Here is a 13,571-nt window from a genome sequence, read left to right on the forward strand (position 1 = left end):
TACTATGTTTATTTCGAGAAATATTTGACCGTTCCGCTACTTTTGGGACACCCTACATAAAACAGTAATTAGATCCACAGTAACACATACCGGTGAGACATGGACATTAAATAAGAAGGAAGAGGATACTCTGGAAAGATGGGAAAGGAAAATACTGAGACGTATATTCGAAGGACGGAAGACAGAACACGGTAGGGAGATAATAACCAACAACGAATTAATGGCTTTGTACAAATAACCTATCACCACTAGGTTCGTCAAGTCACAAAAAATCAGATGGTTGGGACATGTCGAAAGAATGTCAGTGAACAGAATACCTAAACTAGTAATGACAAGAAAACTAATCGGTCCCAAAAGAAGAGGTCTATCCAGAACGAGGTGGATTAATAAAGTGGAGGAAGACGTTAAACATGTGAAGGCGAGTGACAGTAACAGAAAAGCACAAAATAGAAGTGAATGGAGAAATGAGGCCCTTCAGAGTAATTAAGAATTTTGTACATACTTAAGTTTGAGTTGTATTTAAAATAATTGTAATTAAGTTAGTCCGATTATGCTTTATAGTCCAGGGCTCATCTGTAAAAATATGAGTATATTTGGATGTTGAGAGGCGACTTATATTTTTTTTGCAGAAATTGCTTGGAAGTAACTCATAAAATAATAATTGAGTTATCTTTCCACTCAAAAAGGCCAGAAACATTGTTTAAATAATCAAAATGTCAAAAAATTAAGAAAAAATTCGATTTTCTTCTTCATTTTTTGATTATATCTTTAAAAGTATTCATTTCCGAGAAAAGCTGTACTGACATAAAAGTTAAAACTATACAGAAACACGTTAATTTATTAAAAGAATTCCATCTCACTTGGAGAAGAAAAAGTCTCGTATAACCCTGTATTACAGTCGAACCCGCTTATTAGAATACCGGTTATAGGAATATCCCGGTTTAAGGAATAGAAATTTGAGGTGCCGAAACTGTTTTATTAGCAACTAATGATCGGTTACCTATTAGAATATCCCGGTTATAGGAATAATTTTAAATTAGACTGTAGTAAAATTACGCGGTGACAAAATTTCTAAGTAGAATTGTAATATTTCTACGCTTTAGCGTAGATTGATATATGTTGATATGTTTATAGTCTAAAAGATAACAGGCTCTTCAAGGTAAGAAACACTCCAGTTCCATTTAATAAAATGTTTATACGCTATGGACTATTGGAAAAATTTTGGTGTTTACACTGTTTCCTTGCATTAAAGAACAAAACGCTCACTGAGTTCTATAGCGGCACAACCGTAAAAATGAAGTTCTGAGATAATTGACCATGAAGTTTCATGACATCATAAAATACCATTCAAAATTACAATTTATGGATAAGACGTCGACCGAAGAAACCAAATACTTGTTAATGAATGGTTAGATATTACATTTTTTTTCCATTAAATCAATTTCGAGAACTCTGATATAAATATGTCAGTATTGAAATCAAGTTGTATAGTGTTTTGGCAAAGATTGTCGGTCGCAAGTAGTGGCATAAAGAGTTCATAAAATAATCGATTTTATTTTTTAATTTTTTAATTATATTTTTATTCGCCCTAAAGATATACTATATCTATATGAAGACAACAATGTTTTTCTGACTAATAACTAAAAATGAATTTTAAAATGATTATCAGTTACAGAAAAACCTTGTTTTAGAAACAAGAATAAAAACGTGGAATGTAAGTTGTTGTAAAATTCACTGTGACTTTTATTAATTGTATTGGATCGAATAGGATACATTAGATCTTCATAGTTTTTTCTGGAAATTGTAATTTTATTTTGATAAACCCTTTTAATTTCAATGTCTTTAAAAGAGAATACTTTGCTAGGATTTATGGTTCGTATTTCTTTGAATAAGTTCACCATTTTAAAATAAAATTCGTCAAAGGAAGGACACGGACACTATGCTGACAAATGTGGCAGTTATTAAGAGAGCAAATGCTGCCGCGAGCTGCTTAATAACATCAAATATAGAAAGATGGCCTATTTTGGACACGTAGTAAGGGGAGACCGGTATAATATTCTTCAACTTATTATGATGGGTAAAATCGAAGGACGCAGAGGAATTGGTAGAAAGCAAGCCTCTTGGTTGAAGAATATCCATGAGTGGACAGGAATAAAGAAAGCAGAACAACTACTTAGAACAGCTCGAGAGAGAGACAGTTTCGCCACGTTAATCGCCAACGTCAAGAGGACTTGATAGGGCACGATAATAAGAAGAAGAAGGACACACCATTTATATAGGAAAATGCCATGATTATCCTTTTCGACTTTCAGTATTGAAACATCATTTAATAAAGACTTCTCTTTAAACACCTAAAGTAATACATAAAGTCGAAGTGAAAAAAAATTTGCACACCCTTACTTTTGTACATTGTTTAACAAAATAAAAAGTATTGTTATTGGTTCTTTCACCAATCTTTGCTACATTAACCTGTTGCATCAATGTCATTATAATGTAGTTTAGCTGTCTGCAAATGTCTTCCAAATCCCAGTATAACTTAAAAACGCTCGTCTCTCTTCTTCTGTGCATTTCCGGTACATGTTTGCCTGCATTTTGTGATGTCACACGGATCTTTAACTGATCTGCCTGGAACGTCTAGTTCCAGAACAAGTTTCGGAGGTGTTTAATTTGGTTTTGTATCCACTTCTTACATTCTTCTTCTTCTTACATTCTTAAGTGAAATATAAGGAAATGTAAACCTATACTGGCACAACTTGGTTCTTTCATGGCAAAAAGTGAAGTATTTGAATTAAAGTAAATTCTATACCGACACAACCGTATATTTTGGTGACACAAATAGCATGTTTTTGCCCAAAAATTCATTTCATACTGGCACAACTTTTAATGTGCCAGTATAGACTAAAAATAAGATATTTTTATTGAAGGTTATAAAAATTTTAAAAGTGGCATAACATTAGTTTGATTAAAATGTGCCGGTATTTCACGTAGAAGCAACACAAACACACCTAATGTCAACGGCATATTAAATATGTGACGGTATAGTGCTGCCGCCCGAGCGAAATGGAGGGAAATATGCACGTGGTACAACTCTATCTAGGGGATTTTATACAAGCTACCGTTATGCCGGTTTCGTTTAATTATAAAGAGAAATTTCGGGATTTTTAAGTAGTGGTTATTATAAAACACCATTTTCTGAAAATGTGCCACTATAGAACTCAGTGAGCGACAAGTGAACGTTGATTGGTTCATTATTGTTCACCATAAATGTAAGCAACTTCAACGTCCGCTATAAAGTTAATCCCTTTTCCATGTCAACTCCTATCCAGAATAAACATTGAGAACTTAAACGTAGTGATCTAAGTGCCCTGTTTGTTGTTCTTCTTACTTAAGCCAGTTTCATTTGGAATGAATTGTGATCAATCTTTTGGCGTAGTCGAATGTAAATATCTTGCAAATGTAAACACTATAAAACTTATTTATTTTTCTAATTAATAGTCGCTTATTCAAAATTTAGCGAAAAAGGTGACGATGCAAAAATCTAAATCATCATATTCTGTCCTGATTTGTTGAATATTTGTCATTCGAGTGTTGGAAACCTAAGTTTCACCCTTTCGGCTTTATATTGATTCATTAATTATTTAATTTTTTTGTCCATTATTTCCTAGTTTAGCTCTAGTAGCTATTTCCCTTTTTTATTTTTTTTTGTCTATTATTCACCTATTTCCCAGCTAAAAAGAAAATGTAAAGAACCACACCCATATCTCTAACCGATTCTGAGCAACGGAGCCTTCGTTCATCCCATATGTGTTGACAACTTCTTCTTTCCTTTTTATTGCCACAAAGTTGCGTAATTAAATTTCCCACAAGACAGGATTGGTTAAAAATTTTAATAATTGTCAGCCTTGTTGCAAAATAGCAATAATTGCGAAAAAAAAAACATAAAAAAACAAGTATTTGCATTTTACTTTTTTCAACCATTTGTGCTACATTTAGGACCTTCATATTTCACCCAAAAAAACTGTATGATATAATAAAACATTACTGTAAACTTCATTAAGATAGGTTTAATAAATTTTGCAATATAACTTTGCAATAGAGCTTTCGCAAAAAAATGAAATTTTTCAAAATTTTGAAGGACTGAAAATAAAGCAGAAAGCAAGTTGATAATTTTTTACATATAGAAGAACACTGTGCCTTTTATTTGCAAAATTAAAATAGGTTAATTAGTAGGGTGTCAGGAATTTTTAACGGAAACTTTTCGTTTATAAATTCGCAAAGTTTGTGTGTTATTGCGTTGCCGCTCCTGCAATATTTAGAGCAGATTTATCGATGGATTCTCATGTGGTTTTGTCTTCTAAATCCAAATCTGAAAACGGCATTTCGATATCTCTAACCGTCTTCGAGATAATCGACCTCAAAATCTAAAATGTGACGTCACAATCCTTTTATTTTCTGCCAACACACAAACGTCAGCTGAAATCATTGCTAGTAAGTAGGCTAGTTTTTTAATCTGAATTTGTTAAGCAAAGCAAAGGACATTTACATTATTTGAGTTTGACACTTCGTGAATGTCAAACTAAATTTTAAATAAAGTATTAATAAAATATGAATGACCTTTGATAGTGAATTTAATTATTATATAAATTAAATACGATGTTCAAAAATACAATTTGAGTATATTTTGAAAGCAATAATTTATTAACAATTTTAAAAAGGTTTATACGAGTATACGGCCTCCCCTTTAATGGGAGTACCTAATGATAAATGGACTGTTCCATTTGTTATGAAATAAAAATTGTTAGAGTCCTTTTCATGAGCATTTTTCAGTGCGTCACAAATGATAGAAAAAAAGATAAGTTCGTGATAATACACATTTATGACATTTATTCTAACATCACATTTTAGTTCAATCTGACAGTTGTCACATTTTACTTGCAATTTGGCATAAAAACAAATCAATTGTGTTTATTGCATTTATAAAATGGTATTTTCTTTGATTTGCATATTCTTATAAATTGTACAGATTATATTCGTAGATATATTATATAATTCGTAAATAATTCTTTCTTCGATTATAGCGCCATTTATCGACAACTAGAATAACTAGAATAAATGTTATAAATGTCGGTAATCACAGACGTGCCTTTTTTCTGTCACATACAATTTAATGCGTTAGAAAGAAATCGAAAAACTCTGACCCACTGAAAAATGCTCATAAAAAGGACTTTATTAGAGTCGGTCCGCTAAACTCAGACACAACTGGCTAGTGATTTTAGTAGCTAATTTTTTTGTTTTTTGCCAATTTTGCCAAAATTGGCAAGATTACTAAAATTATTTAGTAATTATTAACTATTTAGTAATTATTTTTTTTTGCCAAATTGGTAAAATTACTGACTAAAATCACTAGCAAGTTGTTTCTGAGTTTAGCGAACCGACTACATATATGAAATGTTGTTTGGAATAAAAAATTATGGTCTGATATGTGCAATTACATCCTTCTAATGGAAAAAAATGTTTGAAGATTTTTCTCAGATTATGGATACCAACAACATATTCATTTATAACTCTCTTACTTTTAATTTGACGAAGAAAAGTTATTCTTCATAAAAAGCTCTTCATGGTTTAAGATTTATGATGCAACCATCATATATCAAATTTTATTAATTTTATACGAGGTATATAATAAATATAAATTTCGATCAAGAGTAAAGTACCTTTATATTTCACAACATTTAAATTAGAGTGATATAATTGCACATAAAAACATAATTTTTAGTTCTAAACAACTTTTCATAACAGCAATTTTTCATATTATGAATTAAAATACGTAAATAAACAAAGTTTTCGTTATGATAATGCTTGCATTTTCAGCTTGTCTTAAATAAACATTAATTTTTTGCTCATAACCAAATAAAATATCTTATACACTACGCAATCAAATTAAATTTATAAAAGCTCATTGGCAAGGTATTTAAAAAACTCTTCTTTAAAAAAAAGTTAGGTTATGTTCGGTAGGTTCCGAGATACAGACTTTCAAAGTTGAGCGCCATTTACAACAAAAGTATAAACAATAGGTGAATCTTTCTTGCGCCATAATGTTTGTCATTTGAAGCTCTTTCTATCTACAAACTTTTATAATATTTGAAAATCACAAACACCTTAAAAAAAATTAAGCAACATATTCCGGATCAGTAAAAAATACTTATTATTGAGCTGAGAAAAACAATTAAATCTAACTTTCAAAATGGAAAAATAAAAAAAATTGCATTAGCGTGGGTTCTACTGAAGCGATTTTATCATTATTTTAAACCGATGTAAATCAAAGTGAAAATCACAAATAACGTATTAATAAATTTTAATTTTTAATATATTTTTATATAAATAGATAAATTTGTTTATTGCAAAATAAAAACACATACTCTGTCCATTGAAATAATACTTTTTCCACCTACCTCTACCGAAAGTGTACTTTTCCTGACCTGATTGTAGGGAACAAAGTCGTACTTTTCCTTCCTAGAGCAAGAAACCGTTGATTTTGTCCATCAGAATTGAAAAGGACACGGTGACCCCTCTGGCGCCTAGACTAATAAAATTGGTTAACTTTTTTACAAATTGTTACCCTTGTTGCAAAATAGCAATAATTGCGAAAAACCCATAAAAAAGAGTATTTGCATTTTACTTTTTTCAACCATTTATGCTACATAGGACCTTATTATTTCACCCAGAAAAACTGTATGATATAATAAAACAATACTGTAAAATTACGATCGGTTCAATAACTTTTGCAATATAATATTGCAATCCAGCTTTCGCAAAAAATGCAATTTTTCAAAATTTTGAAGGACTGAAAATAAAGCAGATAACAAGTTGAATTTTTTTTGTATAGAAGAACACTGTGCCTTTCATTTGCAATGCAATGCCTGCCACATTAAAATCGGTTAATTAGCACGGCGGCGGCAGAAATTTTTTTAAATAAACATTAATTTTTGGTGCTACGTGCAAAACAGCGGATACGTTGCTCTGATTGGGCATCCAACGACCTGTCAAAAATTGAATGTATAACTTCAATCGGGTATAACTTTAAACAAATGAATATCAAGTAATTTAACAAAATCTGTTTGGAAGCCTATTAATTAATTATCACTGTAAAATGAAACCTTCTAAGGCTCATTTGCATGCGTAGAAACCGAGTTACGATCGATAAATCTTCGAAAAATACTTATTTTGCAATTTGCAATTTGGATTGTGCACTATTTTTACAATATCTTGAGTTCAAATTGTTGGATTTAAGTTTAGTAAACGGTTTTTTCTTCGTTTTTTATTAACGAACAAATTTTATTTGAAACATTCTTTTTTATCTCTTTTAGTTTATGAGCCAGAGCCTTATAAACAATTTATAAACAATTAAATTGTTTATAACAATTTTTTGACCACTCAGATCGAAATCCACCCTCGAAATTCGTAATCAGCAGCAAAAAATCCATAAGAAACCGTTGAGTTTTTTCATCAGAAGTGAAAAGGACACGGTGACCTCTATTTGGCGCCTAGACTATATTTTGTAGAGAGTTTAATTACGCAACTTTTATGTCACTGCAACTTTTCTCGTAAATAAATACTTTTAAAGTTATAATCAAAAAACGAAAAAAATAGAATATTTTCATTTTTTGAAAAAAAAAATAGAATATTTTCTTCATTTTTTGACATTCTCATTATTTAAACAATGTTCTGGACCTTTTTGAGTGGGATAACTCAATTATTGTTTGTATTTGTTTTTTGTATTATTATATGTAAAATTTGTATTAGTTTTTTATATGTAAAATTTGTATTAGTTTTTGCGCCTTCAAAACTCAAGTATCACGAATCACTATTGTTTTCAGTACACCAAAATTTTCTGTAAGATTATCTTGAGTCGCTTAAAAATTATTAAAATACTTTGTAACTTTTAGGAGGCTGGAATCAAGATGGAAAGGGGGAAAACATCTGGGATCATCAGCTTCACACAAACTCGAATATCACTATTGATCATTCAAATGGTGATGTTGCCTGTGACTCTTACAATCGTATTAAACGAGATGTGGACATTTTAAACAACTTAGATGTGGATCACTACAGATTTTCCATTTCGTGGTCACGAATTTTACCCACAGGTAAAGCGAAATTATTATTTGATCAAAGAAAAAAACAATTTTTCAGCTCGTCTAGCTTCTAGTTTTTCAACTTATATATCGGTAAACTTATCTAAACTTGTAAACTATTGTCTTCAACTAATGTTTTTCTTTGTATTTATTTTGTATTTATTCTTTTTATTTTGTACTGTTATTCGTAGGTTTGGATGACAATATCAACGAAGCTGGTGTTAACTATTATAAAAAATTAATCAACGAACTTAAAATAGTAGGTATCCAACCTATGGTGACTCTCTTGCATTTTGATCTTCCCCAGAAACTTCAAGATATGGGAGGGTTCCTAAACGAATCTATAGTCGACTGGTTTGGAAACTATTCAAGGGTTGCCTATAGACTTTTTGGAGATGATGTTAAGTTTTGGATCACGATAAATGAACCTCTGACAATATGTTATTATGGTTATGGTACAGGAGCCGTCCCACCTTTTATTCAGTCAGAAGGTATTTTGGAGTATCAGTGTTTACGCAACCTTCTTAAAGCTCATGCTAGAGCTTACCATGTCTACGCTGAAGAGTTTAGAAATAAACAACAAGGTAATACCCGCATTCAATAACAATATATTAATAATGTAACTATTTAGATTAATTTATAAATTAAATTCTTATTTTATTTCATAAACTTCAAATTTCCTCGTGTTACTTATAATTAGACTTAGGCAAATATGCAAATTGCATATTTTGCATATAATGCATAAAAAATGCAAAAATGCCAAATTTTGCATATTTTTATAAAAGTGAGCATAAAGTGCATATAATTTGAAAATTTGGTGTTAACTATATATTTTTATATTCAAACTTACAGATAGCATGAAAATGCCAATGTTTAATTTTGTTTTATAATCACTTGGTAAGTATTCAAATTCTTGGTATAGTAACTAATAAAAGACAGCGGCTTATAGTTTTGTCACGTTTTGTCCTCGAATTAAGGGTTTGTGTTTGCCAGTTTATGTCTCTAGGTAAAAATTTTTATTTTGACGGTCAGTTTCACTTGGTTTCACTTTTGTTGTAAAATTGGAGGCGTAAACAACGTGTATTTCTAATTGTGATGTGAATAATTATTGTGCTTTGAAAATTCCGAAAATAAGCAATGTTTTAACTTGGATAAAACCTTACAAAGAGCTATCTATGGACATGGATAAAGTTTTTTGCTCATGTTGTGGCAAAAACCGTAAGTACATACGTATTGTTTTTTATTTTATTTTAAAAATTTACACGGTGGTACAAACAAAGATTTTGAAATTGGAGATTATGTTTAAGAAAAGTACCGACACAAGGCTAGTTCGCAATAAATCGATGTATTTTTTCTTTTTTCAAGCATTTTTTAAACTCCTTGCGATAAAAAATAGGATACCTATTTAAAATTCAAATCATTTAATAGTCTACTGAAAGGTCGCTAACATTTTTTTTTCTAACAATAGCATAGTTTGCTTTAAATTTGCTAAAAACCAAAACATATCATATATTGGACTTAATTAATTAAGTGCTTTTAATTTATGCTCACAGTATTTTTTGTTTAAATGTAAACAGAAAAGACCAAGAGCCTCTTGAAAATATTTGGGGCTCTTCCTTCTTGCACAGTCATTTCTTGACATTTTCAAGATTACTACACCGATTTTTATTTGATTTAATTTACATATTTTAATTGCTATGCAAAAATGGTTAATTTTTAGTTTATTTCTACAATCCCAGATTTTAAAAATGGGTACAACTAGAGAATATTTATATTCTTTTTTAGATTTCATAAACTTCATTCTCGGGAGGAAAAGAAGCACTTTCCTCCCTTGTTATAAAAATAGCTATTACATATGTGTGGACGAGACCACTGACTCGTCAGGAAGATACATTGTGCACTTATTGATTGGTGTACTTAGCGATGAAACTTTTCCAAAATCGTATTTAATTTCCTGTAAGCAAATGGAAAAAACCAACGCTCTAACAATATCACGGTTTCTACAAGAAGCATTAGCAAACTTTTTTCTTCCTGCTGCTGTGCCTAATGATAAATTATTGCTTATTTTATCTGACGCCGCACCATATATGGTGAAAACAGGACAGAATTTAAAAATATTTTATCCAAACTTAATACATGTCACTTGTTTAGCGCATGGAATAAACAGAGTTGCGGAGGAAGTAAGAAAAAAATTTCCACTAGTTAACAGTTTAATAACGAGCGTCAAAAAGGTATTCCTAAAATCACCTGTAAGAGTACAATGTTACAGAGATATGCTTCCTGCTACCGTAACCCATTTTAACACGTTGGGGAACATGGTTGGAAGTAGCTAATTTTCATGCTGATCATTTTGTTGATTTAAAAAAATAATTAACCTTTTAATAGATGATAGTTGCCAATGTTTTTTGGAAGCTAAGCAAGCCTTCCAAAATAACATCCTCCAACAGCAACTGTCACTCATAAAATCAAATTATAGTTTTGTCTAGAAAACTATAACTCAATTAGAATCCTCCAAATTATCATTGTTAGAGAGTACAGTTTTAATAAAAGAATTTGAGTCATTGTGTCAAAACGTTAAAGGTTACTATTGGAAAGGAAATTTTTCAAAAACTTAAAGTAACCATGGAAAAAAATGGTGGTTACCAGGTTCTTTCTGAAGTGGTTTAAGTACTAGCTGGGACATTTTCCAAACCACTTAATTTAGAACCATCTATTATAGTAAATTTGAAAAATGCCCCCGTTACATCAGTTGATGTCGAAAGAAGTTTTTCTATTTACAAATATATGTCTTCAGATAGAAGCCAAAAGTTTTTATTAGAAAATTTTAAACATCATTTGATAATGTATTGTTACCACAATTCAAAACAATATTTATATGTTAAAATAATTGTATATGTTATGTATTTATAACATTGTAAGTATATTTGAAAATAAAAAAATATTGTAAATATTTTTTATTACATGCACATTTTCTAGATAAATATGCTTATTTTGCATAAAATACTGCACATTTTTGCATAAAATACTGCATATTTATGCGCATATTTCATAATGTTTTATTTGCATATTTGCCTAAGTCTACTTATAATGTATCGCTATTTCAGGAAAACTATCTATGTCCTTTAATACAAACGCCTTTCTACCTGGAAGTGACAATCCCAAAGATATCGAAGCCACGGAGAGAGTTCAGCAATTTAATGTAAGTAAATTTAGTGAAAAATACAGTTTATGTCTATGTAGTGCAATCATTGAAGCGTAAAATAGGTTTTTACCTCCGAAATTTTTTACTATGAACCGATTTTAATGAGATTTTGGAATAAGGCCCATCTTACCCTTAACTTAAAAAGTGATATTGACCCGAACTCCGTTTTCACCCTGGGGGTGGTTGCCATCCCTTTTCGGTGGTGGAAAATTTATTTTTTTCAAAATAACTTCTGATATCCATAGAAGACATAACGCACCCTTAGTGCAAGACTGCAGTAAGTCAAAATAAGTAAGTTTCGAGATAAAGACGATTTTGTTTATTTTCGTGCAAATATCGGTGAAATAGGACACAAATTTTAAGAAAAATTAACATTTAATTATGATTTTGCATGCTTTTTAGCCTACATTACATTAACCAAAAATAGAAATTTAAATAAAATAATATTAACGCAAAAAATTAGGAATTTCAAAGTTACAACACTTTTGCACGGAAAAAATTGTTAATCACTACATATTTAGTATTAGAATTTCAAAGTTACAACAGTTTTGCACGGAGAAAATTGTAAAAAGCGTAGACACATTTACTTTTACAGTAAAACCTGTGTTACCGGCCACCTGCCAACAACGGCCACCTGTACTAACGGCCAGTTTAAAAATTACCCAAACCAATTATGTACAGTAAAACCTGTGTTATCGATCGGATAGCTCAGTGCGACTAGCGGCTGACCCGCACTTCACTTCGCTGTGAGGTATACGAGGTCATACGAGGTCATACGCTGTGAGGTCATACGAGAGTTCAAGCCCAAGCCAGGCCATCGGAAAAACAAAAAGGCTAACGCGTCAGTATAAAATTCTATATATGAATCTGGCGCTTAGACTGGAATATGCGGGCATCTGATCGACCTATGAGGGAGCAGTACGGCAAGGGATAAGGGCTTGCGGCTCGGTGATACTCCCCCATAGATCCCTACCGAAGGGCGTTGACGCCTAAGAACGGTGTATATACAAAACCTGTGTTAACGGCCACCTGTCAAAACCGGCCACCTGAACTAGCCGGCCAGCTTCAAAATTCCCCAAACCAAATTTTTTGGACTACAAAACCTGGTATTAGCGGCCACCTTTTTATATCAGCCAATAGTTCTGTCATTTTTAGTGACCGTTATTGACAGGTTTTACTGTATATCTAGACTACAAAAACTAGAAATAACGGCCACCTTTCTATATCGGCCAATAGTTCTTTAATTTTTAGTGGCCGTTGCTGACAGGTTTTACCGTAGTTGTTGTCCTCTTCTCGTACATCATCTTGTGCCAAAATATTTTTATAAAAACTATGGTGGGCTTCTGGTATCATACCCGAATGGCATAAGTATACCAAATCCTTTTCTTTTGGCCATTTGAATTTTTGGCTGTTCTTTGGCAAGTTTTCTGAGAATAGATATTTTTGACCTCTCAGTATTGTCAATACACAAGTTTTAAGATAACTGTTTTTCCTTTTAAAATCTTATGGAAAATAAATATAATATTACACAAAGGACATAAAATATACATGAATAGATTGGTCTAGACAATCTTTGTTTATTGTCTCAGCCGTTAATGGATTACGTAGACGCTCTGTATATTAAAATTAAACACCACAGATATAGATATTAAAATAACAAATATCTTACTTTTTTCCTTGCTTGTTATCGAATCCGTTGCAATGTTCCGTGAAAAACTGTTGTAACTGTTACATTAGAGTTACAACAGTTTGGAACTTATGTTCAAAAACGCAAAATAGTTAAACTGTTGTTGTTGTAATATTTAGCCCATTAAGCATTTGAAAGTTGCTAAAGCTTTACAGGGGATAGATATGCATTTTTAAAATCGAATTCCATGATTACTTCATTTTCATAAACTTTTGAGTTACTGCAGTCTTGAACTGAGGGTGCGATAATTTTAAGCAAAAAATGTTGTATAAAGTTTTTTCAAGACTTTTCAAGTTATTGGCAATTGAAAATTCGGAATTTTCTCACGATTTTCGACGGTTTTTTTTGCAAATATCTCCAAAAATATGCATTTTAACGATAATATTATACTGAATATAATTGTAGCAGGTAAAAAAATAAATAAATTGGTTTTTTAAAGAGTGTTCTAAGTGCTAAGCTAGATATTGAAGATCAAAGCCGTTTTTTATTTTGTGTGAAATTTAATCGATGTATTCAATGCCATCTAGCGGGGGGTGAATAAATTTTG

General features: G+C 31.1%; 1 protein-coding gene across 3 annotated transcripts in view; it reads left to right on the forward strand.

The window, feature by feature from the left end:
• LOC126882021 (myrosinase 1-like) overlaps positions 1-13,571 on the forward strand; it is a 247,134-nt gene that overhangs the window by 8,225 nt on the left and 225,338 nt on the right. For all 3 annotated transcript variants that reach the window (XM_050646805.1, XM_050646800.1, XM_050646812.1), the window contains exons 3-5: positions 7,947-8,147; positions 8,327-8,719; positions 11,240-11,334. In XM_050646805.1, the coding sequence (XP_050502762.1) occupies positions 7,947-8,147; positions 8,327-8,719; positions 11,240-11,334 (689 nt within the window). The remainder of the gene's footprint in view (positions 1-7,946; positions 8,148-8,326; positions 8,720-11,239; positions 11,335-13,571) is intronic.

Source organism: Diabrotica virgifera, chromosome 1 (genome assembly GCF_917563875.1).
Source record: "Diabrotica virgifera virgifera chromosome 1, PGI_DIABVI_V3a".
In the NCBI taxonomy this organism is placed as follows: Eukaryota; Metazoa; Arthropoda; class Insecta; order Coleoptera; family Chrysomelidae; genus Diabrotica; species Diabrotica virgifera.